The sequence below is a fragment of the Phasianus colchicus genome, chromosome 11 (assembly GCF_987193195.1).
Source record: "Phasianus colchicus chromosome 11, bPhaCol1.hap1.1, whole genome shotgun sequence".
Lineage (NCBI taxonomy): Eukaryota > Metazoa > Chordata > Aves > Galliformes > Phasianidae > Phasianus > Phasianus colchicus.
Window position 1 is genome coordinate 6,993,187 of NC_143446.1, and position 27,867 is coordinate 7,021,053.

At 41.9% G+C, this 27,867-nt stretch overlaps 1 protein-coding gene and 2 long non-coding RNA genes across 7 annotated transcripts; 2 read left to right on the top strand and 1 right to left on the bottom strand.

Annotated features, from left to right (window-relative positions):
• Positions 1–92: 92 nt before the first annotated feature.
• Positions 93–8,055, top strand: LOC149916416 (uncharacterized). Of its 2 annotated transcripts, XR_016470090.1 has the most exons (4): positions 93–1,440; positions 5,386–5,484; positions 7,497–7,582; positions 7,854–8,055. It is a non-coding gene; the product is annotated as an uncharacterized LOC149916416 (long non-coding RNA). The 2 variants fall into 2 exon arrangements; XR_016470091.1 differs by lacking the exon at positions 5,386–5,484.
• On the top strand, positions 8,056–16,535 carry LOC149916417 (uncharacterized). Its single transcript, XR_016470092.1, has 3 exons — positions 8,056–8,362; positions 10,416–10,563; positions 16,451–16,535. It is a non-coding gene; the product is annotated as an uncharacterized LOC149916417 (long non-coding RNA).
• Positions 9,421–27,720, bottom strand: PTPDC1 (protein tyrosine phosphatase domain containing 1). Of its 4 annotated transcripts, XM_090148130.1 has the most exons (12): positions 27,522–27,584; positions 18,540–18,632; positions 16,623–16,921; positions 16,439–16,550; positions 15,752–15,923; positions 15,039–15,119; positions 14,775–14,893; positions 13,801–13,938; positions 12,269–13,476; positions 11,349–11,534; positions 10,869–10,979; positions 9,421–10,169 (listed from the first exon to the last, which is right to left on the bottom strand). In XM_090148130.1, exons 2-12 carry the CDS (start codon positions 18,622–18,624, stop codon positions 10,053–10,055), a joined length of 2,628 nt encoding a protein of 875 aa, XP_090004256.1. In that variant the 5' UTR covers positions 18,625–18,632; positions 27,522–27,584; the 3' UTR covers positions 9,421–10,052. The 4 variants fall into 4 exon arrangements, with proteins under 4 accessions (XP_090004256.1, XP_090004258.1, XP_090004257.1 ...); XM_090148132.1 differs by having other exon boundaries at positions 16,439–16,921; positions 27,522–27,720; XM_090148131.1 differs by lacking the exon at positions 27,522–27,584 and having other exon boundaries at positions 9,425–10,169; positions 16,439–16,851.
• Positions 27,721–27,867: the final 147 nt, after the last annotated feature.

A 27,867-nucleotide genomic window follows, 5' to 3' on the forward strand; every position in this document is an offset into this window, starting at 1 on the left:
CATCTCCTCTCGCGTGTTCTCATTGGGTCTGGCACCGCGCGGCACCGCCTCCACCTGGAATGATCTTTTTTCATTGGGTGGCGGGAAAAAAGGACCCGCCTCCCTCCGCCATTTATTGGAGGCGGCATGGGTGCACTCCTAAAATGGCGCCCCCCGGCGGCGCGGCAGGGGTTGGCGGTGCGGGTGGGGCCGTGCCGCGTTTTGTCCCATTGCCCCGCGGATGCCTCAGCCTCATCCCTCGAGTCTCTTTCCGCGTGCCCAGGGCTGGCCGAGGCCTTATCGGCAGCGCACGTGCTGCTGCTAGCAGGGGTGGGGCTGGGCCCGGTGTCGGCTGCGTGCTGAGCTCTGGGAGGGCAGTCGGCGGCTGGAGCGCTTCTCGCTGCTGCCCCGCCGCTTACAGGCGCCGCATCCCGGCTGCGTCCAGCCGCGGCCACTTGCTTCGCGGACTTGGCGGTTCGGCTGGTTCGCACAGGGTACTTAAGTTGAGAACTGGCAGAGTGGTTGTGAAGGAGTCTGGAGCTTTGAGATAAACCGATGTGGATCAGGATTATCTCAGCTAGTCCACGTTTCCAAGCAGTGCGCACCGGGCCAACCAGTTTGTCACCTCTGTAACTGTGTTGTTCCATTTTTTCTACTGCGTTCCTGATGAGTTTGCATGGCTTGGGGGTACGCAGCACCTGTAGGGCACGGCATCTTTCAGAGGAGGTGGTCCTGCAGCCTGTGTGCTTTTGTGGGTTGGTAAAAGCTCCTAGAGCTAAATGCTGAGTTTAAGATCAGCCTTCAAATGCAAAACTTCTTTCCCACGTTTCTTGATATTGACCAATAGGATATGTTTAATCTAAGTGATTGTTGGCTGGAAAAGAGTAGGCTTAGTGAGACCTCACTGCTCTCTGCAACTCTGACGTGGTTGTGGCGAGGTGGGGGTTGGCCTCTTCTCCCAGGTAACAGCAACAGGATGAGAGGGAATGGCCTCAAGCTGTGCTGGGTGCTAGGAAGAACTTCTCAGAAAGAGTGGTAAAGCTTTGGAATGGGCTGCCTGGGGAGGTGGTGGAGTCACTGTCCTTGGAGGCGCTCAAGAAGATGTAGGTGTGGCACTGAAGGATGCGGTCAGTGCATGCGTAAAGAAGCCTTCAATCTTTGTTAACAGGCTTTTCTATTCTTTTGAGAAATATTGTAAATCACAAAGGTTTTGTGATTTCTTGACAATTGTAAGTGTGTAGAATCTGTATGGTTAAGCCCTTATGCATGTGGTGTCCCATCGTGCTTCACCAATGGTTATTTTTATCATGAATGTGAGGAGGGAACATGGGGCCTTGTTTTCAGTGACTAGAGTGGCAAATGGTTGACTGTGAGCCAGCTGGTTGGCCAGCAGAACAAAGGAAGGAGCAATGCTTCCAAAGCCAAAAGTTAAACCCAAATGCAGTTTTCATCCTTGTTCAGGTAAAACTTTGTTGCATAAATTTTGCCAGCTGTTAATTTACATTTTAATTTTCACATTCAGGTGTACTTTGATTCATTCTCTGATGAATACAGAAGCAGCAGCACTTGGTTGGGTGAGAAACTTCCCTCAAGCCTCGGCCAGGCATCTTTCATAGCTCCTGCATTTCCACTGCCGGTCACAAGATGGGGTCAGAACACCCAGGAACGAAGCGTTTTGCTCTCAAGCACGCAGCAGTGACGAGCTGTCTCAGCACTTACTCTGTGTCGGCTCTGAGATAGTTCTTCTTGGCACACAGACAGCAATTACTAGAAGTATCCGTTATGGAATTTAATATGTAAATTCAAATACACATTTCTATTAATTTCTGGTGTCTATAGTGAGAATTGCTGGAAAGAGCTAAGGAGGTTGATTCCAGCTGTGTGATAAACGAGAAGAGACACAGAAGCATTTTTCAAAAATGAAACATTCTACAGATGACACATTTATTTCCAGAGCAGGAAATATTGAGTGGAGATATTCTCCCAGGCCTGCTGCATAGCCTCAGGCTTGCTGATTCATGGGTGGCCGTTGTTGATTACACCCATAATTGGAAAGGCACATTGGTTTTGGTTTAGGAAAGAGAAATCAGTTGCTGAAGTTGACAGTTTTTTCTTCAGAAAGTGAATTGTTCTATCACTTTCTGATAAACGTTAGACTTAGACTCTGTCTAGGAATGTCAGTCTGTCCATTTTACTGGAATGCTCATGATTTTGGACTACTGAATGATTTTCAGTAGCTAGGTAGTTGTTTTGAAATTGATTGGGGAACGTTGAAAGGATGTGTCTTGAAAAGTCATATTCTAGGAACAGTCTTTGATTTTGTGAAACAGCCTGAGTAGTTCTGCTCACCTTACTCTGTTTTCAAGGCCAGATGGCAAATGGAAAGTTTAAAGCCTTTTCTCCAGCTAAAAGTGGACCCAGTCTTGGAGATGCTGACAGTAAACACTGTGGACAAATACAGTTGGTATGAGAACAGAAGAAAGTAGATGTATAAACCAGTTATTATGTCAAGCCGAGCTCCTTGGAGAAGCCTGACCCTAGCTGATGATGCAGTGGATGCACTGCATTGCATTCAGTGAGCTGCTGGAGCTGCACCCCTGGGGATTTCATACCTCACCTGAGCTGTGGTTGCACCAAATGTAAAATATCAGAAATGACAATGACATTACTGTGGTGGTTTGACTTGTTATGCATTGCTTGATTGCAGGCAGCAAGGCATTGCAAGTTGTAACCTTGGTCTCTTGAAGCTCAATTTACCTTTTACACACAGTATTCATTACAACTAAACAGCAGTGGAATAGCATCTCAGGACAGCTCTCTAACTGAGAAGCAAGAGATAAAAGTATGATAAAATCTGTGGTTGGTCACAGCATGTAACAATGACATCTAAGACAAAATGCCAGCTCATATGACTTTGCAAATCATATAAAATTAGAAAACAGCTATAACGGTAAAGGTGAAGGTGTCAGGAGATGTGGTAGTGTTGGAGCATGGAAACTCTCAGCCTGGTATATGTGGCACAGACATGCAGCAATGGAACTAGAGGAACCTGTCTTCTGTTTCTTTCTGGATTTTTCTAAATGCAGAAGCAGCAACTGAAGTTACTCTCATAGTTGGACCCAGTCTCCTCAGTTATCAGCAACACCTGTATTCACATGGGGAGGTTTGGCACTGAGTAGGCACACACTAGCCCGGAGTTGAGCTGGGAAGGAAATCCTTTTACGTGTAGAATGTAATACCCAGGGTTCTATGGGCTTCTTCTCAGATAGCACCAGTAATATTGTTGTGTCTTGTGTTTATTAGGTTTCCAAAAAAGTAATTCTGATGCTACCAGGAGAGCCAAGGGAAAGCCAGTCTGATAACTTTTAATTTTTCCATAACTAAAATGTGTGGAAGTTGAGCAGAAATGACTTTGAGAAACAGAAATGTTTTTGTTTTAGTTAGCTAAGGAATGCAGATAATTTATGTAAGGAAAAAAAGAGGTAGACAGGCCCTGTACCTGTACTTTAAAAGATGCATTCATATGAGTGTGTTGCCAGCTGTTCTTTGCCACCTGGACAAGGATTGTTAAGCAGATTACAAAAACCATGGTGTTGTAGCCTAATTTTAAAACATATTTACATTACCTTGTAATTCTCTTACGGAAGTTATTAGCTCACCTTAGTAGGTTGGCTTATAAGGAATTGTGTTGGTGGTTTAAAGCTCAAATGTAGGGCTTGGGATGTGAACTACACTTCTAATAGAGAGTAAACCTGACACGCTTGCAGCTCAATGTTGGAGGAAGGGAGATGGAGTCACAATGCACACTGGGTGCTATCCCTGCCATCCCTAACTGCATGCTGTGCCAGCAGCCTGTGGTGCCAGCTCAGGCACCCTAACAGCTACGTTTTCAACGTTAGCATTTGCTTTAGTGCTGCAGTGTGGACGAGGCTGTGTTTTCAGAATCGTATGTCTGTGGGCTTTGGCAGCGCCTCCTGGCAAGCAGTGCACAGAGACTCTCACATTAATACTTTCAAAGTACTGTTTAAATTAAATGTACTTTCATGGGTCTCGATGTGAAGCCTTTTCTTAGAGCGTTTTTAATTCTTTTTCCTTGAGTTTTTTGTCTTCCTGTAGAAGTTATACAGAATGTACATGCTGTTCTAGGAGGGTTTCCATTTGATGGGAAGTCTGCTCACACGCTTCAGCTTTGTCTGACACTTCTTGCTCCTTTTCCAGTTTGGTAGAAAAGTCATTGTGTAACTCTGAGAGCATTTCAGCTGTTCAGTGCAGAATGCCCATCAGCAAACTGACTCCAACCACGTCAATCATTACCCAAATGTCTGCAACACCAGCTGCTAGTTTTTTAAACAGCTTTTCCCTTTTCTGTGTGAAATAAATTGATATGAAGTTATGTGTTCAGTCATCAACATATCTTTCAGTAGTGTTCAGAATAGTTCCATGCCAAATGAAATGTAAGTAATTGTGCCCGCCAACATTGCCCCAAGCTGCTGGAGCTCGAGGAGTGTTCGGAGTCTGCCTTCAGAGATAGGGTTTGGTTTTTGGTGGTTCTGTGCCAGGAGCTGGGCATGATCATCCTCACAGTCCCTGCCAATTTGGGTCATTCTGTGATTCTTTGTTTTTCTCTCAAGCAGTAGGCTACCTATGTTTGACCCTGGGAACTATTCAAACTCAAGGTACCTATGGATGAAGGTTTTCTTCTTATCAGGCCAGTGATTCCTTTGTTCCTCAAATAAGTGACCTTTAAATGAGGGGAAAAAAAGTAATATAATTTGAGGGTTACAGGAACAATTTATTTTTCTGATAGTTCAGTCTTATGTGAAAAAAATGCATAATTTGTGTTTATTTACATTAATGAGTTTTGAACCATAGTGAAATAGTGCAGAAATATCTAGGCAGCCATTTCATTCAACCATGTATTTGTGACTTTGAGGCTCATGACCATCAGCCGCCCGTACTTTGCATCTGGATATAAAGAGTTTATCTTAAATCACAAGACTTGCATTGTTTATTTGGGAATACAGAATTCAGCAAATCAAGCAGAGACAATTGTAATTTCTTTTAACAGGCAAGAATTGTATCATTTTTTACTTTTCATATTCAGAAGCAAGTCCGAAGAGCACTGTGAGAGTCCAGTTTGAACATGTTACTCTCTGAAGTCACAGTTTATTTGCACACTAGACAGGGAACATAGACACTTTCAGTTCATTCATATACAGGGAATATAGACATTATCTGAACTTAACTTTTGTCTCCATAAGGACTGTGAGGAGGTTTTAAACCGACGCGTGTTAATGGCAGCAGAATTATCCCTAAGGAAGCCCTTCATGGGGGACTTTGCGCTTACAGAAGTCTCTAAGACATGAATATTAAAATAACTGTGTTCCATTTATTTTCTGTTCTCAGTGTGTCTTCTCCATGCATTGCTTGCCGAAGTTGTGCAGGACCAGGACAGGAGGGGTGAACAGCTCCAGGCATATGGGGCCCAACAGCATCCCTCTAAAGGTCTCTGTGCTGGTCTCTGACTGCATCACACAGCCCCTCTCTGCTGGCAGCCTGGCGTTTTTGAACCAGCTCATATCTCTGTACTAATAGCTCCATGGCAGCAGCTGCTCCCCCTGACAGCTTAATTGGGTCTTCTGCATCTCTGATCTCACCAGGCCCCTGTGCGAATCGCTGTATTACACCAGAATGTTCCCTTTTGTTGGAACACCTTGGGCTTGATTTAGGTACTTCCTTGGGTGTTTAACACTCAGATGTTGAAGTTGCTCAGCATCTGTAGCTCTGATTAGAAGAGTTTTACGCCTCAATGCAAGACAATTTCCTTGAGGTGGTAAATTATTTTATTACCTGCTTTTTTTTTTTTTCTTTTAGAATCGTCTTTTGCTTTTGTTCAGTCATTTGAATTCACATTATCATTGTTTTGTGCTGAAAGCTTCTCCAGAAAGTCAGCCCACACCTTGCTAGTAATGTCTCTTACATTATCACTAACTGCTTTAAAACATTTTTTTAGGGAACAGGATCACTCATGACATTGAAAGTATAAATGGCATCTGTCTGAGGAATGTTCCAGTAACAAGTTTCTGCAATCTACTGCCAGATACTGAAATATATGAAAGGTTTCTATGTTCAGTGCAGCCAGCAGGCCTCAGCTCCGTAGTGAAGGAGAGCTACTTTTTCCTAATCTTTCTGATTCAGGACCTTTCCCAGAGAAAGTGAAAGGAATAAGTGGTGAGGCACTACTCCAGCCACTGAAAACGAAATGCCTGCTTGAGTGTTCAGTCTGACTGCAGGCTAATCAGGATCGTCTAGTCACTGGTAAATGTAGAAGATAATTTGTATTCCCCGTTTCCCAACAGCAGCCTGTTGCTGCTCTCATCTTCAGTCCTCCTTTTTCCATGATCTGTGTCCTACAGCTCACATCAGGTGGTGCAGACTGGCAGCAGGTGCTCTGGAACAGATAGGATGTGCAGGTGTAAAAATAGGCATGTGAGGGGAAGTATCAATGGAGGTGCATGGAAACCTTGTGTGGGAAGTAGAGTGTTATTTTCAGCTCTTAAAGCACTCGGTGATGGTGCCAACACTGAATGCTTTTTTCTTTTTTCTTTTTTTGCTTTAAGTTATTGTGGAGGATATTTTCTTTAAATTTTCTGTGCTCTAAATTAGTATCTTGACATAACGTTTGCTTTTTGTTGGTAGAGCCCTTTCCTTGGTGTCAAGTGGGGCTGCGATGCAACCAGGATTCAAGGAAGAATTCTGTCTGCTTGGGCTGTGGGGACAGGACCCAGCCTCCATCCTCACTATGGCTGTGTTGCTTATGCAGGCATTTCATGCTAACTGGCCTCAGCTTATTCTTTAGAGTAAATGTGATAACGTGCCAAAAAGCTAGGTTATGCTGATCAAAACATGCCCTATCCAATATCTATTAATCTGCTACTCTGTCATATGTTGTAACTCCAAAACAAACCGACTGCACAGTCCTCTGTGGAAAATAGATGTGCAAAGTGGGCGGGGAGTGCCACTGTACCTCTTAGCCCGTGTCACTGAAATGAAGGGAATTCTTCATTTTAACCTTTACTGCTTATTTCTTTAGTGAGACTGTGCTATGCACTGTGTTCCTGAGCGAGCTGCTGTCTGTCATTGTCCACTGCTTCTCTTCTGCTCTGCATTCTGCTGCAGGAGAGCGAGAAGATGGAACGACAATAAATCTAAATTTATTCTTTCTTGATGGGTTTTTATTGATTTTCCAGCAACCCTAAAGCAAAAGAATGAAGCAAATATTGCACCCTGAAGACACTGGTGATCAGAGAATTAAGATCACTTTCCCTTCTCAAAATGCTTTATAAAGTAGCTAGATGTGTGTGTGAATTATTTACACTTCAAAATACATAGAATCCTATCGGAGAAGTCTTTATCAGCAGCTGTGCACAATTGATATGCTGGCAGATTCAGACCTAGAATAAGTAGATTTTGATCAGAGAGCCACAGGAAAATCTCAACTCATTGTTTCTGTGCAGGTGGAGAGAGAAGAACTGAAGTGTTTGACTCAGAGCAGCTCTGTTCTCAGGAGACAACTGGAGCCAAGGAAAAAAAGCAGCAAGAGGTATTTGTTTACTAGTTAAAGGTTCTTTTTCATCCATGAGTCAAAATGAAGGGAAGATCCAACTATTTTTCAGACTATTGGTTGTTTTGACCAAGATGTAGTATAAATTTCACAAATATTTTTTTTCTTTTAAATATTTCCATCTTATTAAAAAAAAAAAAAGTTACATCTCTGTATGGAAACCCATAGGTAAAAACAGCTGACTGAGTTTGCTGATGGATGGGGAGTGAGAAGAGCACATGGGGCATTATTTGCATGTTTCTCTATTCAGGACTCCTCTGATGACAGTTTGATGGTCACTGTAACTTGCTACAAGTTAGAAGAGAGCTGGCTTGTGGACTTGAGGTGGGAGAAGATCAAGAAGAAGAGTCCTGATGTTATGGAGATGGGCAGTGCTGCACCAGTGGCAGGGTTTCTCCAGTATGGCATTTGTTGGGGTTTGTGGATCTGCACTTCTGACAAGATTCAGTGAGGCTCAGAGACTGTTTTAAGCAGTCTCTTGCAGTAGCTATTGCAGAGGGGTACTCCACTGCTGCTGCTGATACTGAGGTAACCTCTGGGTCAGGAAATGGGGTCCTCCTGTCCCATCCTGCCACTAGCTCATGGCTGTTTTGCTGCAGTGTGTTTAGGTAACAGATTGTCAGTGTGTCCCAGCAGTGCTCCTGGTAAGCATGAAGAGAAATCTGCCCACACATAGCCCACAGCTGCAAGGCTGTAACACAAATCTGAGTCAGGTTAAGAGCACGAGAAAATGATGTGGAAAATAAATACATCACTCAGGTAAGAAATGACTTAATAGGATGCTGCTGAAGTCTGTGGGCTTGATTATTCATTTAGATGGGCTATTCTTGGTTTCTTTTCTCCATGATGGATTCAGTCAGGTGTGGTTTGTTTGCTGGTAATTGCTACCACGTTTGTCATTGAAACAACAAAAAATAGTACATAAAAAAGCACCCAGTTCTACAGTATCCATCTGCATGGACAGCCTGTAGGTAATTTTTCAAGTGCAAACACCTGTCATTAACTCACAACAGATTATTCTAGCTAGGTTTAATGACATGCAGTCCTTGTTAATTACCCCCATTTAAACAATTCCAAACTCTATGTATCATACCAGGAATTGGTGTTGCCTATTTGGAACTGCTCAGCTTTCATAAGCAGAAGTAATTCCCTGGGAAACTATGACACCTGCAAATGTATCTTAGTATTCCAAAATCACACTGCTAAGACATGCTGGCTAAAGCTAAGCTGCATACCACGTCCCACTCCTACAAAGCTGCTTTCATGCCTGTGATTTCATATCTAGTGTTTTACCTTCAAGCATGCTACCTTCAGGATGGTTCTACCAAAGAACTTGCTCTGAATTTGATATATAATCATCTAAAAGTTAATGTATGTATACACATATGAAACTGGTCTACTTTTAATTCCAAATAGTCATTTGCAGTGCCAAATAAAAATGTTTTTTAAATGACAAATTCTTGTCTAGCTACATATATATCAAAATGGGTGAACTGTTAATCCGGCATCCTGATAATCCATCCTGAATCCTAAGGCTGTAATCAAAAACTGCAGATATGATGATATACCAGTTGTTTTCTGTCTTATTAGATGAAAATAGTTCTATAAAGTGCACTGGAGATCATAAGATCTTCATTGATTATTTTTGAGTGTTATTTTATGGTAGTTATTTATGTAAGTTTTTGCTAAACGTAAGTATGGCCAGAAGTCTGATAATTAAATATTTTTTTTCACTTAAAATCAATGAAAGTTTAATAACAAATAATTTATTCAAAGCATTTAAGAAGACAAAACTCATTTTCCATTAAGGAAAAAATTAGAAGCCTTTTTTTTTTTGACAAAAGTTTCTAAATTAAGACCTTTATGACTTAAAGAATGCGATGTACTTCTCTAGTGGAGCACCTCTGAGGAAAGCACTGGTGGCAATTATTTCATCTGCTGTTAAGAGGAGACCTCAAGATCTGTTACTTATTTCTCTTATTTTAAATTTTCTAAAAGGAGAGTTATTTCAGTCAGTATTTATTGTCCTCAAAGAAAAATCAAGTAACATTAATGTAAACATACTGAATACATAAACAGTAACTCAATCCATTCAAACTTTTTGTACCATGGCACATAATTTATGGCAACTGTGTAACTTGTACAAAGCATAGCTTGCCAATTACAGAGGTTTCTAAATAATAAATACAGCTAAAAACAAGTGAACGTTTCATAAAATAAAACAGTACTAGAAATCAAAAAGCTGCAGTACAAAGAGGAGCTGTTCCTTAGAACCATGTAGATAGAACAGTTCACAGTAAAACTCCCTCTAAAAAAATAAAGTGTTTTGTTAAGAATGGCTGCCACCTAACATTAGGTAAATCATGCAAAATAGCACAAATTACAGTAGCTGGAAAATGCAAAATAATTTGGTAGAGCCATCTAATCCTTCAGCATCACTGTGCAGAAATCAAGAGGGATTCTCCGTTCCTTCCTTCAGCTTTTTTCTTTTTTCTTCCAGTGTTTGCTTAAATACTTTTTTCAGGGTATTGTAAACATATGGTCCATCTTCAGAATCGAAGCTTGTCTAATAAAAGGCAGAAATTGAAATTCAGTTATTAAATAGATGTCACATGGCAAAATGCAGAGATGAGCAACATTTAAAAGGAATAAATCAGTTTTCAGGTTTATTTAAAAAAAAAAAAAAACAAATACACAGAGTGCTTTCATTATGGAGTACTTAATGGTAAACAGTTTTGGGGTTTGGGTTGTTTTTCTTTTTTCCTAAACACTAACACAAACTAATGAAGAAATGTTACGATTATTTTAACAGCTGGCACGTCTGTAGATTTACAAGAGATTAGGAAGCAAAATGATGAACTTTCTTTTTAAATACTTCCACCTGCTGAACCTGCTGTAATTTAGAAAGCAATTTAATCTGATGGGAAGTGTCCAAGTAATACAGCCCACTGAAGCCTTTGGTAAGCTACACCCAGTGCCTTTTTATTCCCATCACTTAAAAATCATCTTTTCCCTAACATGAAGAAGTCCATGAATTGGAAGAGATCCAGAGACAGAAAAAGGAGACGAAAGGACTATGGCTCCAGTGACAGAATGGGGTTTTGTTGAGAATATTCCCTATCTTTTATGTAGGATGGTAACCACAAATTCTGAATGGAGACAGCACGAGTACACCAAGTGTGAAGGGACTACTGTCACTTTTACTGCTCTGCTGATTCATGATTTAAACAAACAAATACGATGCCTTGGACAAACAGTCACTTGCCTTAGTGAAAGCTTTAATAGCACGATTAAGTAAGGCCTCCTCCACATCAGCTGGTAGCGTTTGCAAGTTCACCACACAGTGTAAAATACAAAGGATAGTCTGACACTGTTCCTGGTGGATGAAAGGAACAGCAGCTCATTAGAAGAAATCTTTTCATGAAAAACACTTTCAGTTTTTGTTTATTGCTGCTTAAATATCAGACTGTGCCTTCCTGTATTGAAACCTTCAGGTGTAGGAGGTGAGAGAATTTTCACAAGCTTAAAGAGCTTTTCTATGTAACTGTTACAGTCACAATGGGAGAAAATCTTCTCTTGTGTGTCTCAAACTGCTCTGGAAATTTCTGGGTGATCAGGCATATCCCCAGTTTGATTTTTAAAAGAGATTGAAGGTGCCTTTTGAATGTTTAATTTCCATGTTTAAAGTTCACGAGTAGAGTAACAAAACATGCTCAAACAATGCATTGACATATAAAACATCTACCTTTTTCAGTAAGTTAAGTGCATCTTGTGATTCTACGGAATTTTTTGCCAGCATGTCAATATCATCTTTGGATATAATAGGCTCTTTCAGTTGCTCTATCCAGGACCACATCAAGCTACAGAGGATGAAAGGATCTCTCTCGGTAGAGATTTTATCCCAAGCTCCATCTCGAGAATTCAGTTCTTTCTTTAAAAAAAAAAAAAAAAAAGGAGAGGGAAGAGAGGAAAGGAAAAAGAAACTACAAATGCATCATCTTTTTACTTTTGCTGATGTTCCCTTCAATTGCAACAGTACTAGGCTGCTTACCTACCCATTCCAACATGAAAAGAAGACTTAATGGTTACAAAAAAAAACTTTTTTTTTTTCCGTGACATCAATGTTAGTCAGCAGTAATGCAAATGGTTCTTTAAAACAGAAGGATGATGTAAATAGTGCAGCTCAGAATCTCCCTGTTATCTCTCAGAATATATAACACAGCATTGGATTCCTACTTCCTGCTGGGAGGATTTGGTTTTGAGAATAAGCAGTTAAGTTTCTACTGAATTATAGGCAGAATCCTCTGATTAGTTCAGAGGAAGCACTGATTAAAAACAACGTAACTTAAAATCTGTAATACTTTTATGCTATCAGGAGCTAAGTTAAACCACGGATAACAGCACCAATTTTCATTAGTTAGTGAAATGGATGAACACTACCTGAAAAAATGTTCTAACATCCTGTTGGGTACTGAAATTTGTAGGTTCGTTTCACATATTATTGAAAGATTTGACTCCTAACTGACAAATACAATTATTTTCTCAACCAGAGCATAAATCTGTGTCCCAGTGTGCCATTTCAAAGCACATGGTGGCATTTTTGCTATTCTAAGAATTAACCTTGGTAAAATAGAATACATAATACTGAATGAAATTAAAAATTACCTGCCACATTTCTACCTTCTGCTTCACTTCATCCTCTTCCAGAAATTCATTTATATTTGCAAGTGCTTTTGCTGCTAAAACTCTTCGAGCTTCCAAACTTAATTCTGACTGCAGAACAATGTGTGGAATTGCCTCTGACGGATCTTTGCTACCTTGGCTTTCACATCCAATGGAAAAGTTCACTTTAGAAGAAGAAGAAGAATCAGAGTCCTCAGAGACGTAGACTCTTCTGCTGTACACACGAGTCTCATGTTCCTTCCTATGGCCAACCTCATTGGTGAAATTATGCCTTGGTGTTCCAGGCTCTGTGGCATAGTGGAGAGATGCTAGACCTGAAGAAAAAGTTCTGCTGCGTTGTACTTCTTTGGTAGAGTTCCTTCTCTGATAAAGTAAAGATCCATCTTTCTGTCCATCCAAATTAATCTTAGTCTGACTCCAAATTGTGCACGTATTACGCACTAATGCTTCTTTGTTTAAATCCAGCTGTGGCTTTTGTTCGTCTGTGGCAGAACTCTCCTCACCACTGTTCTGCTTAAGTTTGTTGCACAGTAATATCTGAGCAGGTACCGTCCATGCCGTTTCTCCTTGCTCTAGGAGGAACTCAGTTCTCCTTAAGTCTGAGTCACTGTAGCTTAGACGCCTCCTCACGTGAGACAGAGGCTGAAGGCATTCGACGTTCCTCCTTTTCCAAAGAGGATCACATTCATGTGCAAGGGAGAATAGAGAATCCTGTGTGTCACAAGTGGCCGAGTGGGTGTGCGAGGAGTCCGACGTGTCACTGTCCTGCCTGGCAAGGTCTCCATCCAGCTGTGTCGACACCAGCTGGGAGACAGTCTTTTCAATTTCAGCTGAGAGATCTGCTATGTCTAAGAGTTCTGCCTCTACCACTTGTCTGTTTTCAGCCAAGTCTAGCAGCAGCTTGCACACTAGGTGAATGAGTTTTGGCACGTGTTTGAGGTGCCTGCTCTCGTAACCATGGAGCAGGTGTCTCTGGCGGGTCAGGTACTGGGACAGCGTCACCCTGTGTGCCTTGGGCTCACAGCAAGCAAAGACATTTCTGAGAGGAATCAAAAACTGAGTGAATTCTCTGATGCACAGTAATTGCCCTCTGGTCTGAATAGAATTAGGCCTTTTTGCTCTGACAAAAAGAATGGCTTGATCAGCAGTCATTCTTGTTGCAAAAACTAAGTAGCAAGCTACTAGAACACCTGGAACACAGAAACATAACAATTAGTTCAAGAATTTTCAAACTAAAACAATTATTCAGAAGAACTATGGGATGAAAATGAATATAGGTGAAGATACAAGCATTGTGCCCACTATAGTATGATGCTGTGGGGTTAGTTGCTTTTGTTGGATCACAAGACAGTAAATCCATTCTCACTGCACTTTCAGTGAGAGCAGCGGAGGCTCCAAAGGAAACTGTCCCATTGAGTGCAGCAGGGAGATTTAAATTATGAATAATTTATGAACAGAGAGTGTTTTGCATCTTCAGAAAGGCAGTTCTGGTATTGTGCAGCAGAACAACATACCTGTGCGTCCAAGTCCCGCGTGACAGTGAACAGCCACTCTGCCTTCCTGCAGCGCAAAAGCCATGACTTTTACCATATCAAGTATAGTAGTAAGAGATGCCACTCCATAATCCTTCCATCCAAAATTATAAAAATAAACTAAAATAAAAAGAGAATGAGTTATTTGCTTTACTGAAAGTGAAGTTTTCGGTACTATATGCAGAGGAGAGATGACTCATAATAAATTATAGTAAGAAAATTGTATAAGGATTCTTGGGGGAATCTGACTACATACTGTTTACAAGAGATTATTTTCCTATTTCAGAGTACTCTTGCTACTGCAATTTGATAAATGCATGAAGCTAGCACCAGATTGTCAATCTCGAGTTCAGCTGGAATACAAAAAATTTAACAAAACTGAATGATTCATACAAAAATTACTGAGCTATCTAGAAGTAAAGCATCATTTTTCCCTTTTAGAAATTAAAGCACTACTTCAGTCAAAAGCTTTTTCTTATACAGAGGCGCATTTACGCATGTCATCGCATGAAAACACAAAAAATCCTGTCATTACAAATGGCTTCTAATGAAATGTACCAGAATTTGAAACACCATTAACGTATCAGATATTTGGGAACTGAGAAGAAAAAAATTAACCAGCTGTTGTCCCTTCTTTCTTCTAAGCACCAGGTATAGTGTCGTGGATAATGTGTTATTCACCCTGGACTATATTTGCCAAGCTTTATCATAGAGTCATGGAATGGCCTGGGTTGAAAAGGACCTCAATGATCATCTAGTTCCAACCCCTCTGCCATGGGCAGGTTCACCAACCATTAGACCAGGCTGCCCAGAGCCACATCCAGCCTGGCCTTGATGCTTACACCCTAACTAGTGCAACATTTCTTACATAGCTATTTAAGACATGCAAATTCAAGTAAAAATATCTGGAGCTGAAATGAATAATGAATGAGGCCCAGCAGCAGGAGTGCACGTACTGCCAGCCTCCATGAATGCCTCAGGAAGGTAGGTGAAGCCACTTTCTTGCTCCAGTGGATTCCCACAGCTTGCGTGCTCCCCAGGACGCTGCAGGTTAATTATGGTTTTTATGCCACATCTAAGGAAGGAAGAGATGAAATACATGTTTATTTCTAGTGGAGAATAAGGTCCTTCACCAACAATCCAAATATAGGTTGAAAGAGAAAACAGACTGGGAATTCTATTAGTAATACGTATAATAAATAATGGGCAAATTTTCTTACCTTTCAAACTGTTCAATGATGTTGTACTTTTCAATTAATTCTGTCGAGGGTCGAGCCATAGCCAGTATGTTATCTGTTATCCTGAGGAATTAAAAAATAATAATATTTACTATTTTTACATTAGTAAGGAGAATAATTATGTTAATTCCTGGGAATTAATTTGCCAAGATAAGGCTGCTGTGTTATTTTCATAATGACAGACATGCTGCTGATGTACTAGAAATTCTTTTTAAAAAAACTCTTATCATACAGGGTTAGTGATGAATCCTGTTAAGTAGATACAGATATTACACATCAAAAAACCTTTACTGGAACTGTTTGAATGCCAGCCAGTCCAATTAACACAGTAAAAAATTCCTTTGAATAGAAATCTGAGCTGCTCCCTGTTTGGCCCTGTAAGGCTTTTATGCTTCCACACAGCATTCACTGTTAGAAGATCAGTAAGAATGTGAAGGTGTGCTTCACGTCTGTATTGCCGTATATGAATATGCTTTTTTCAAACATATTTCATCTCCAATAAATGTTTTTACTTCATTTGAAATTCCATTACAAACACATTTAACTCCTTTGCATTTTAAATCTCAGTCAAAACTGTCCGTAGTGCAGGATATTTGTATTAGAATTCATGTCAGTTTACTTCGACTTCTCTTTTAATATATATAAAGGCTCCAGTTACATTAAATACTCCAGTGACAGTAAATGCTGCATACTACCAAGAAGAGTAGAGCCCTTTAATAGCTTGCTCCTGATCACTCCATCGAGCCGGATTCTCATACTTGCACGCACGACCACCGCATGCCATCGAGCACTGCATGTGCCCAGGGATGACGTGGCGAAGGCGCTCCCCCACTTTTGTGTATTTTGCTGTTGGCCGCCTTGAACTTCCTATAACAGAGGCAAAAACCCCTTTATTAAGAGCCTCATGAATTCATGTCCACCCTACAAGTATTTGCTCAACCTTAAATGGTAAAGTTACAAAGAGCATAAATATACAGTATATGTTTTTCAAGCCAGACTCTAAGGATTCTGAGGAAAAAAAACATTTGCTTGCATTACTAAAGCTGGTGTTTGTCACAGCAAATGTGTTCTTTTCCTGATGGAGCTATTGGCGTGCAGTACCCCGTGCAGGGGAGCAACTGACAGTCACCTGAAATCTGAAAGAGCCACATACATGTGGCAGGTGTATGAATGCATGCTTCTATTTTATGTTACAGTGAAAAGCATGCATTAATCCTCAGATAAAGAACAGATGAACAAAATATAAAACACAGGAAAAAAAAAAATACTATTTTATGCATTTATATATAAAATACGGTCAACAGAACAGAAGTGTATGAATTTATTCACAGAGTCAACAACAACAACAGAACTGCCAACAGTCTTAATGAGAACTACTTTACTTTTTTTCTCAGGAAAAGTTGCATCCAGCTCCTCGGGGCTCAGCGACGATATCGCCACCATCACCCGGTGCGTCGATGATGAGAGAACCTCTACAACTGAGCTCCGGCGCCTCTGGATGATGCGAAGAAGGGGATCGGAGGAAGAATGCCTCCGACCCTGGAAAAAGTGGCTAAAAATACTCACTGCCGAGCGCCGTCGGGGTGAGCCCTGCATGATGACCAGCCCCAGCGACAGCTGAGCAGGCACGGGTCTGAAAGCCAAGTTGCTCAGCGCTGAAGTTGCAGCGAGATGCGCATCCCTCCGTCTGCTGGAGCAGCTAGTCAGCATGGGCTGAGCTGTCTCCATAGTGACAAACAATGAGGGCTCTGCTGCCAGCCAGCCCCGTGGCAGTGACATTCTATATGAATTGATTCTGTTTGGGACAAAGTGTTCCGCAGCTGATGAAAATAGTTGCATTTCAAGTAGATAATTTTGAAAATGGACTGGGAACAACCAAAACATTTTTCTATAAACAATGTGAGTATTTTAGTTAGTTGTAAATAACATACATTCAGAACTCAGTGAGACACAAAATAGTATATTCAAGAGAACAATCAAAATGTATTTGGAGGCTCTGCTTCCTGAGAAATCTGTAAGTACATTATACACCCCCACCTCCTGGTTTTACATTCCACAACCACCTCTCTCCCTCCGCTGAGCTGCTGCAAAATGCATCATTAGCTCTGTAATAATTGGGATTAGTGTGCTCCTACTGAAATGGCTCATTACGCGATGAATTGTAGACTGTTCACTCTGGACCATTCATATCTTCTAACAAACACAATTTGTTACTCAAAACAAAAGGCTTATTTTTTTTCAGGGCACAGCTCTTTTATTAACCAGAGCTGTTAGCCCTACGGAGTGAGATAAAGCAGATTATGGGGAGGAGAAGATGCATCAGTTGAGTGCTTCAGGCTTTTGAAGGTAGATATTAGGTGGCAAATTGCCTCCCACTTTGCTGCCAGTGTGCTAAGAAAGAGAATGAGCTGGCCAGAAAGATTACTGCGTTCTCAAAAGCACAACATTCTCAAGCAACTTATGTGGAGAACAGATTACAGAAATGTGGCTGTGTTTTTTTTTTAAAGTCATCCAATTGTCTGAGTGTTAAAGGGGGAGAGAGAGCAGGGAGATGAGGAAAACTCACCATAGCTTTGGTCAATTAACAAAATCCCACTGTGTTTTCCCTAGGATGTATACTTCAGTCTGATTTTTCCTTTTGTGTTATGGAAACAGTAATCCTTAAAGAGGAATTGTGTATGAGAAGGCTCTTTTTTGATACAAAATCTTGAGGCAAAAATCTGCTGTTTCTTCCAGGTATTGAACAGGGAGTGAGTGACTGAATATTGAACACTCTTAAGACACAGTAAGGATTTCTGTAGAAACGAGGCATCTGGAAACATCTGTGGTGATGTCGTGTGTGAAAAGGAGAATGTTAAAACTCAAAGATCTGACTATCCTAATGAAGCCGATATAAGAAGATGGGGAAATACTTAAAAATGCTTTTATTCATGGCATCAGGTTGAAGAGAAGGGAAGGAGATGAAAAAGGTTCTTCAAGTGCTGCCTACGTCCAGCAAACAAACAAACAAAAAATGCTTTTGAGTTAATTCCATTCTTTCTCACATTTAATTCTTAACTCTTTTTCTTCCCAGATTTTTTTCTCCTGCATATATCAAGTGATAATGGAGCCAGAGATGGGCAAGTGAAAATGCTACATACCATTATTTTTCCACTGAATCTAGCATGATTTGCAAGTACTCACCCAGAAACTTTCAATATTGGAGAGGGTTTTTTTGTTGAAGCTTTTTTGTGCCTTCAGAGAGCTAGGCAGCTTCTGAACATGGAACCATTTCTTTAAGCAAGAGACTTGGCAAATTGAAAGTTACTGAAAAGTTTGACATCTTAACACATCGTGGCAATGAGAAGTCACACAGTTTTTGTTATAGACATTTTATGCTTAAAATTTGGGAATAATGTCCATTTTTCCCCGGTGGAAAATTGCTTCTTTTTCAGAATTTATTTAAGCTGTTTATATGAATAGCATAAGTGAGCAAATCATTACCTGAACTCATATTTGCAAGATACACACTGCTCTCTAGCAACGAAGAGTATGGTAGTTCATTTTGCAGCAAAACTCCTGCAGCCATTGCAGTACCTGTGGAAACAGAAATGTGTTTGCTGTCACTCTACAAGCTCGAAAATGCAAAACAAAGCTGAATTAAAGCTCAGTACCTGGCACCTGATTACAAAGCCATCCAAGGGTTAAGATCTGGGCATTCAGGCATAGACCATTACTTTCTTTGTGGTGTGCAATATTAAAATTACCTGTTCTGCTATCTGTCCTAGCAATTAGAAGTCACCGGTGTATTTCCAGCTCCAGAGTGTGGCTGATGATGTACCTTTCAGTTGTGTTTTATATGCACAGGAGCCACTCACCTAGAAACCTTCACAGCCATCTCAATTTTCTCAAATTCTTAAAAGAAAACATACAACTACAAATGCTGAACTGGAAGCTTCCAAGAGGCAGTTCCAGCAAAACCAGTGATGACAGCACTATTTCCAGATCATATCATTCATAATTGTAGTCCAAACAGACTATGTGTAAGGTACGTGCCTTCTCTGCTCTCTTTCCTCCATTCAGTTTTAGTAAGCTGGCAAGTCTGAAATCACATATATGAAGATTCTCCTTTAATAAGAAAACAGAACACAAGACTGTCTAAGCAGAAAGCGTGTTTTCCTGTAATACAAAGCAAGTTGAAGAGATTGTATCTGAAAAACAGATAATACAAGGAAAGCTGTCAGTGTGAACTTATTAATCAGTCACTGTGATGTTCAACTAAAACAACTTCATGGCTCCTGAGTGCACAACCTTACTTCTCTTATCTCAATAGTAAAACAGTTGCAAATACAGTACTAAAAAAAGCACGTCCATGCTGTGATTATTGAAATTCTTCTAAATAAACCTTCTGTCCCAAATTCTGCAAAAACAATACTAAGGTTCAGTGCCACAGTGTTCTAAGAGACAGGTTTACTACAATAATAATAACGAGGATTATTACGTGGTAAACAGTCCAGTGCTGTGTGGAGGTATCAACTGTTTGTCATTCATCGTGCATGAATATTAACTATATAACATGACATATTAACTAGAATTCTGACTAATTGCTTCAGGTAAGTAATTGAATCAATTCACATGACATTTCATTTATAGATATTATATTATCTAACACATACTTGAATTGAAACTATTCTTCTATAGCAGTGTTTATGGACTTTATTCCACATCAGTCACCAAGTACAGCTCTGTCCCTTACAGATGCTTATGGTGGGAACAGCATACACGTACACATGAGTAACCCGTTAATACTTGCTGCATCAGTGGCCTCAAAGAGATGAGAATTGCATTCGTCTGTGAAAGCCAAGGGGTCTTTTGAAAGTTCAGTGATGCTAAGCAAGACATTCCTTATGTAAATATGTATATTGTGAAGAATGTTCATTAAGATAGTCTTAATGTAGAATAGACACACATTTTCTACTCAGCTGCTTGACCATCTGACTGCACTATACAAGTCCATCCCATAATAAACAGGCAGGAATACATGTTTGTACTTGCATTCAGAGAAGCTCTGGTATCTCTGTGTTTTTTTTTTTCCAGTGGCTTTTGAAATCAGTAAGGGATGGTTTTCACAGTCAGAGGAAACTGCAGCTCAAGAAATCACTATTTTATCCCCAGAAATTCCTTTTAGGGTTAAAACAGTTGAGCTGCCAAAAAAAAAAAAAAAAAGTTTCTATTTCTCAGAAACTTTTCTCAAAAAATCTTGATAGCTTCTCCGGGCAGCATACAAGCATTTGAAGAAGCCAGGTCTCATCACACAGCAGGAGCACCAGCAGTCACAGCACTCTGACACCAAAGGGAAAAAGCTGTGTTTTGAGGTAGTAAGTACTAATTTGGTCTTGGTGTTACTGCAGAGGTGCATTACATTCCTGCACTGATAAAGAGAGTGTTGAGAGCTAGAACAGTGTTGAGGTAAAAGGAACAACTCCTGTTTTTCCAATGTACTGCATATTCTTAGTTTTAAAAAGCTCCTCTTCAGCATTTTGTTCATCAGTTAGCACCTGATGGACGCTAGAGAAAATCAAGCCTCAGATGTTATTCCAGGTCATGTTCCTTATGAGCTCTCCGAGGAGCTGAGTCACGTGCCTCATGGCAGTCATGACACCACCTTAATCAGATCCACTCAGTGCCGTGCTCTTCTATTGCCATGACAGCAAAGAGGCTGCTCTTTTAATCCTGGTATCACAACTTAAGAAATGGAACAGTGTCTTAGGTGATTGATGTTCCAGCTCTTTACCGTGGGAAGCAATGTCGTGGAGCTTGCACAAACAACACAGGTAATGAAACGGGAGTAAAAATAACATCTGTGGTGCTGGCTGACTGAAACAAATGGCAGAATGCCCAGGGAAATGGGGTCTGTTGGAGCCAGGCACCAAGCACTAAGGGGATATTCCAGCAAGCCCCTCTGAGCCATGCATTCTGTACTTGCTTTGGTGTGCACTTGCTTTCTCTGTGTACCTTGGAAGGCTTTTCCCCACTTCTGTGCAAACCAGTTCCTAGCAGAAAGGATGTCTCAGATTTTGCTGCCAATTCACTTACTGCATTTGGTAACAGATGACAGCTGTCACATCCAACTTGCTGTGTCATATAATCAGAGGAAATTGCACAGGCACACTGTGCTTCCTTAGGTGAGAATAAAAGAACCCTTAGTGAAGGAACAGGTTAAGCAGCAAAAAGCCATGCAGCAAGTAGGACAAGTGAGAGATGGGGGCCTGCAACTGACTGGCGGGCAGCTGCCCAGAAAGGAGGAAAGAAAGATCAAGGCAGTTACTCCACAGCCCAAAACTGGCTGAGGTGTCACTCTGCCCTGCATACAGGATGAGCACTTCCTATTATTGCAGGATCTGGAAATCAGTGTTTTCCAGTTGCTGGGCTGAATTTTTGCTTCAGATTGGACTGAGAGAAGGAAATAATGTCTGATGTTTTAGCAGCCAGAAAACAAGCCCTAAAGTGCTAAGATTCCCCCTGTACCTTAGCAATTAATATGGTTGTTTAACAGATGCAGTTACTGTCTTCAGAACATGCTTTCAAACAGGAGAGTTTGCGTTCCAAACTGGAATGATTCCAGTGCAGCTGCCAGCACACAGTAATTGTCCCCGCATTTCTGGAGCTGTTTGCTAACAGTGTGGACCCATTTCTCCAGATTTGTATGGATTTGGGAACCTAGAATATGACAGCAGAGCACACATTGAAAAGATTGGTTTCATGTATTATCATGAAAAATCTTGGGTAATCTTTCCATTGTAAATACATTGTATTCATACAAGAGAGGCAAATGCTGATGCTTATGCCTGTCACATAAAATGTGGATATCACTTGTAGTATTTTCTTGCTTTTAAAGTGAGTTGTTCTCCCCCCTATAGCATTCACAGACGAGGAACAAGCATGGGCAACCTGCTAAAGGAACACAGTGCAACTGCAGGTAGGGGCCACACTAGGTGAGCACCTAAGCCCTCAGGTAACATTTACTCCATGGCCTGGTTCTGCAAGTACTTATCTTCTTGAATGGCTTTGCTCCTGGGAGCAGTCCCACAAAAGTCAAGAGGATATCTGTCTAAATATGAGATTATATGGGATAAAGTTTCATTGCCTGAATGCGAAGTTCTGAAAACAGCACTAATTAAGATGTTTAGAAGTTAAAGACCACTCAGTTAACAAAACGAAGCAAAAATATGATCACGTAAGGACTGTTTATAATTAATGGCTTGATTGTTACGAATGGTGAAACAAAATTGAAAGCGCTATCAGCAATTGGAAAAGGCAAATAAACTCACTACAGGCCAAAGGGAAGACGAGGTATTAATTTGAACACATCTTCATACAGTTCAGAAGTTTATGATTTACACAGCAGAACAGTACTGCAGCTGTTGTAGAACTGCTCTGATTTCACACAGCCAGAACTGATTTGTTACTTCCATAAGTGAGTGGTTTTTTGACCTTTAGGAAAAAAAAATTCAGCATTTGTTTTAGTTTAAGGTGAATGCCACTTAATCATTACGCATTGCATTTAAAGGACTGTAACAGCTTTCACATACAAAAGAGACAAAAGAATTTAATTCATTAGAAAGTTATGTAGGTGCTGGTCTGGTGATTCACTGTTTGCTATTAATAGCTTTTTTTACATGAATAGCAACCGAAAATGGGCAGGTCTGTCAACTGACTGGATTCACCTCATTGAGTCACGTTAGCTGTCAGTGCTAACGCAATAGTTAACAGAAGTTGTCTGAACCTACCTTGCATTGGCTGGCAACCAGTAATTACTAGTGAGAAGCACAAAGGAGATGGGGTGAAAATGAATCAAGGAACTGCTCTACAAACAACACGAGTGACTCTGATATTCCTGATCGTGAATATCATGTTTACTGTGACAGATTTTTGTATGTAAGACTACATACAAAAGAGTGAAATACCTTCAGTGCTGCTGAGTGCTACTGAAGGAATTCGGAAGTGGAGAAGATTTAAAACGGAACTCTACAAGGTAAAGGGGTTACATCTCAAATAGTCAAAAACGCAGTAAATTTAAGTGAGTCTTCAAACAGAAGTGCAGGAATTTCAGCCTAACATCTTACCTGTGAGCCTGCAAAAAGAGTGAGTGAATGCTGATCCCTTCATGGCTGCAGTACCACCCCCAGAAATGTGCTGTAGGGAAATCCCGTTTACAGGAGAGATGCTGAATTATGTTGCTGCAGTGTTTCCTGTAGTTAATTGGATTCACGGTGGTAATCTGGGAGGAGCCAATAACTATCTTTTCTTAACTTAAGACTGTATGAGGAATGCCTTGCGGGCTATGCAGATAATCATCTCATGAACTGCTTTCTATGTCTGCCTAGATTTCAGAGGGATTGAGGCAAAGAGGCCACGCCAAGCTCTTCACAGAACAGAGCCCTCCGCACCACCCTGCCCTGTCCCTTCCATTCACCTCCTTTTGCTATCAGCACCAGAAGTGTGGGTCTGCATGCACAGCTACAAAGGTCACCCTGGGATCGCACCCACATCAACTGCGGTTCAACTGATGCATTAACCTTAAAACACCACGAAAAGAAAATCAGATTCATGTCTCAATGTTCCAGCTGTGGTTATACCCTGAACAATTTTTTTCGTTTTTCATCCAGTATAGCAAAGACTGTCATTAAAGCATATATACCGACTGCAAATTCACTGCATTAACATCCTGAAAGCATAACAAAAAGAAGTTATTCTGAATGCAAAGGATGTGATCTGCTAAAAAAAACAAGGACTTGATTTAATTAATACAAACCAGACTAAAGTAATAAAACTAGCTAAATAAAATGAGATTTGATGTTCTATTTCACCAAATCAACTACAGTATTATCTGACAAGAAAACAGATTTCATCTATTTCCACAGCTTCCCCACATCTTATTAAAAAGAAATTAAAAAAAAAAAAAAGAACACAAACAAGCTAGCATTAATTAAGTGCTTACTCACTGCTCATCATTAATATCTCCCAATTAGTTAGAGAAAAAAAAAGTGTGTGTGCAATCTTCTGTAGATGGGGACGTGTTTTTTATTTAAACAAGCTACAGGAGACAACTGGAAACTGATGCCAACATATGTATTAATTCCAAACGTGTTGTCTCAGATGAACACCTGCCTTGCTGTCAGGAGGGAGATGGAGGACACAGAACAGGACCAAATGGTTACAATAATTCTCAGAAATAATGGCGTAGCGAGTTGTCACTGTTATTGTTGTGTGCTAATAAGGGAAAGAAGAACAATGCAACTACTTGAAAAAAGGACTAAGTTGTCCTTAACATCACACTTTTTTGTACTGATGTTGCAGGGACAAAAAAGAAATCACAGGCATGAATTCAACTGCAGCTGATAGTAAATAGCTGATATCATACATATACACGCATATCAGGCCATCTCTGAAAAAAAGTCTTAATTGAAAGTGGGGCTTAAAGAGTCTGAGGTCTGGTGGACCCTGGGCAGTAAGCAAAGCACATCAGTGCCTCAGAGGCAGAACTCAGCGCTGAGCTCCTACAAATTAAATGCTTTCGGTAGGAACCTGCATTAAATCTGGTAAAGCATTTGGTAGGAGGAAGTGAGCAGATCTGTTAGTGAATGAAAGAACAGAAAGACGCTTCAGATAATTAAGAAACATTAACTAAATGGAATTCTTAATAGAAGTGTAGCCTTTTTTGGAAAGTTCTAAATGTTTGCACTGATTACACAACAGCAGCATTCACTTATTTGACTCGGGAAGAAGGTTTGTTCTTGGATGGTTTCAACGCTTGGTGCAGCAGCCTGCTGCTCTGCTGCATCTGTAGGCATTAGTGAGTTGCTGCCTCTCATTCCTGCACTTGTACACTTCAGAAGGAATGGCAGCTCATTCAGCTGAACAACTGTTTTTTTCCCAGAGGTCTGAAAAGCTGAGCTAGTTCCAGGAATGGGCACCAAACATGTTTGTTCCAACAGGCTCTGTCATTGCATTGTTGTCAAGAGAGGCTTTGTGCTGGGGATGACTTTTGGGGGGAGTCAGCCATTAGGCTGAAATCATCTGCCATTTTCAAAGAAAGAGCTCTCAGAGTAGGTGGGAAGCTGGTGACTAAACTAACAATCTTTCTCTCTAGGTTTGGCATTTTCCTATTTAAACAAAATAAGAATCCCATGTCCTCTGGAAAATTCTACTGAACTGTGATGGCCACTGAAAGACATTAACAGGCTTTTCAGGTAAGTAGAGCAGGGTCACCAGGCTGCGGGCAGCTCACTCCTCCAGCATCACACGGGCTGCCTCCCAGCAGCTCTGCAGTGTGATAAGCAGAGGCACCTGTCCCATGTCCTTAGGTAGAACTGCATGGGATTAGGCAGGCAGTGAAGTTACTGTCTCACAGTGAACCGAATGCAACTGAAATATCTGACCATCATTTAGGCTGCGGTGTTCTCATTGCTACACAAGAGCACCAAATTGTCCTAAAACCTTCAAGTTTACTAAAGCTTATCTTTCTTTAAGGTAGATTTGAATTTAGCACAAGCAGTGTATTTAGATTCCTAGCTGGCTTGGAACATCTCCAGCTTTATTTTTGCTTTTTGCCCTTCTTATAATTTGGGTAATGAAAATCAATTAACATTGCTTCATTTTCAGCTTGCATGAAAACAATGCAGGGAATGCTTTAGTTTTGTGTTTTTCAAAACCAGTATGAAATTTTATTGAAGACTTTTTATAGGCTTTGCCATCGCACTGCAAATTGATCATAAAAGCACCTCGACTACAACAGCAGTGTTACTCCTGTGAGACACACACACGTGTAGATGCTTAATGAGATCCCAGAGCAACAGCCCACCGAGGAGCCCCGGCCTCCTTTGTCATTTGTTCTTCCTACATTCATTCCTTTCCTCTTTTGTTCCACTGTTGGATAAAACTGACAAGATGGCATATAACAGAAATGCAGTGAAATGTTAGGAAAAGGCAGAACTGAAGATTTCAGTTGAAGAGCATTCTGAAACTGACAGATTGCATCACGCATTACTTACAGATCATTCAGTGTGCTCACAGTGCAACAGGTGACCACCAGCCTATGGAAACAGGCTACAAGCACAGCCACAGGCTTTGAAATTAAAGAAAAACTGCAACTTCAAGGAAATACAGGTTGAAAAGAGAGAGGAGAGCTGCCACTGGGCTACGGCAACCCACTTCAGCTCTGCTTTGTGAGACTGCTCATTTTCTGACCGTGGAGCACAGTGGCAAAGCCCTCATCCAGTCATTGCCTGCTTTGGGTTAGCTGCTCTGTCTCTGAAACACCAAACGTTGGGTTGTTGGAAAACTGCAAAATTAGGAAATTAATTCCTTCCCTCATACAACTTCTGAAGGGCTACCACAGGCTTTGCCAATTTGTGCTGACCGCTCCAAAAGCACTGCTTGATGTATGCTTGACATCTAGCAAACATTGGCCCTGGAGGAAACACACAACAAAGCTCAGCTGTTCAAAAACAGCACATGAAGGGGGAAAGAGGAACGGGTGAGGAAATGAAGGAGATGGGAGGTAGGCAGTCCTTTGAAAAACGCACCTAAGGAACAAAATGGTTGAGCTTTGCCGTGTGGGGACTGCTTGAGTGAAGGAGCAGAGGAAGTCAGCAAACCGGCCATCAGGGAGCAGGAGGGACACAGCCGCTCATGAGAGCTTTGCTGGCTCTCGTGATGAAATTCAGGCCAGGAAGCGCTCCGGTGGAGAGAAACTGAAGGAGCAGGTACGATTTTACGTAATTCACAACAACGGTGAGCTATCCAAAACCAGCAGCAAAGTCGTTTGCAAGTTCTTACGACGAACAACCACGGCCAACGTTCGGGCACCGCTGTTCCCTGCGCTGCGAACGCGGCGTTGCACAGCAGCCCGGCGCTGTGCGAGGCGGGGCAGCAGCACCCCGCAATCCCGCGCCGCATCCTCCCGCGCCATCCGGCGGCCGTCCGTCTGCTCCCTCACAACCCGCGCTCGGAGCCGTCCTCGTGTTTTTGATGGAGACCCCAAGGCACGCCGTTAGGGTCAGCCCGTGCTTCCGCTCTACCAAACCTAATTCGAGGATTACAGCGCTAATTATAGCTCCGGAGCGCTGTTCTTACAGCACGGCCCCGAGGACCGCCTCCGCCGCTCGCTTTGCCTTTGTTTCCTCGCACACGTGGCTCTGTGTTATGTTTTATTAAACAAACCGCCCGCGACAAGAACAGAGGGACGGATGTTTCAAGCAACGCGTCATTGCAAACGCCGGCATCAGCGCTGCGCGCGTCCTTTCGGGCTCCATTACCCAGCAGATACCCCGCCCCGCTCCGCCCCGCGCTGCCCCGACGGCCCGGGCTGCCCCGGGCGCGGCCGCCTTCGGCCGGGGCGTGGCGTCACCCGCCGCCACTGAGCGACCGCGCACGGGACGGCGTCGGGACGGCCGCGCGCAGGGCTGGGGGCGCCGCACCCACCTGCACCAACGCTCCGCCGCCGCTCCGCCGCCGCCCGGCGTGGGGAAGGCGGGGCCGGGCCGCGCGCATGCGCCGCTGGCGGGGGAGCGGAGTATGGCGGTGCCGGGCCTTGGGAGGGCGGCGAGGAGGCGGCGGTGGAAAGCTGGGATGCGGCGTAACGTCTCTTAGCCGCTTCCCGAGGCACCGCCTGCCGGCTGCTTCCCTCACATAGGCGCTGCCTGGCGTCCCGGGGCGGCTTCTCTGGCTGCGTCGGTAGCGAGGTTGGGTGAGAGGAGGGATTCCTTCTGGCTTGAAGAAATAAACGCGCGGTATTTTGTAGCAGCGTATTTTTAGAAATACAGCTGTT

Coding starts and splice junctions, on each gene's coding strand:
- PTPDC1 (XM_090148132.1), bottom strand. CDS start 18,624: ATGGCTGCAGGAGTTTTGCTGCAAAATGAACTACCATACTCTTCGTTG. Junction 14,894..15,038: donor ATCATTGAACAGTTTGAAAG/GTAAGAAAATTT, acceptor TTCCTTCCTTAG/ATGTGGCATAAAAACCATAA. Junction 13,939..14,774: donor GGCATTCATGGAGGCTGGCA/GTACGTGCACTC, acceptor TTTTTATTTTAG/TTTATTTTTATAATTTTGGA.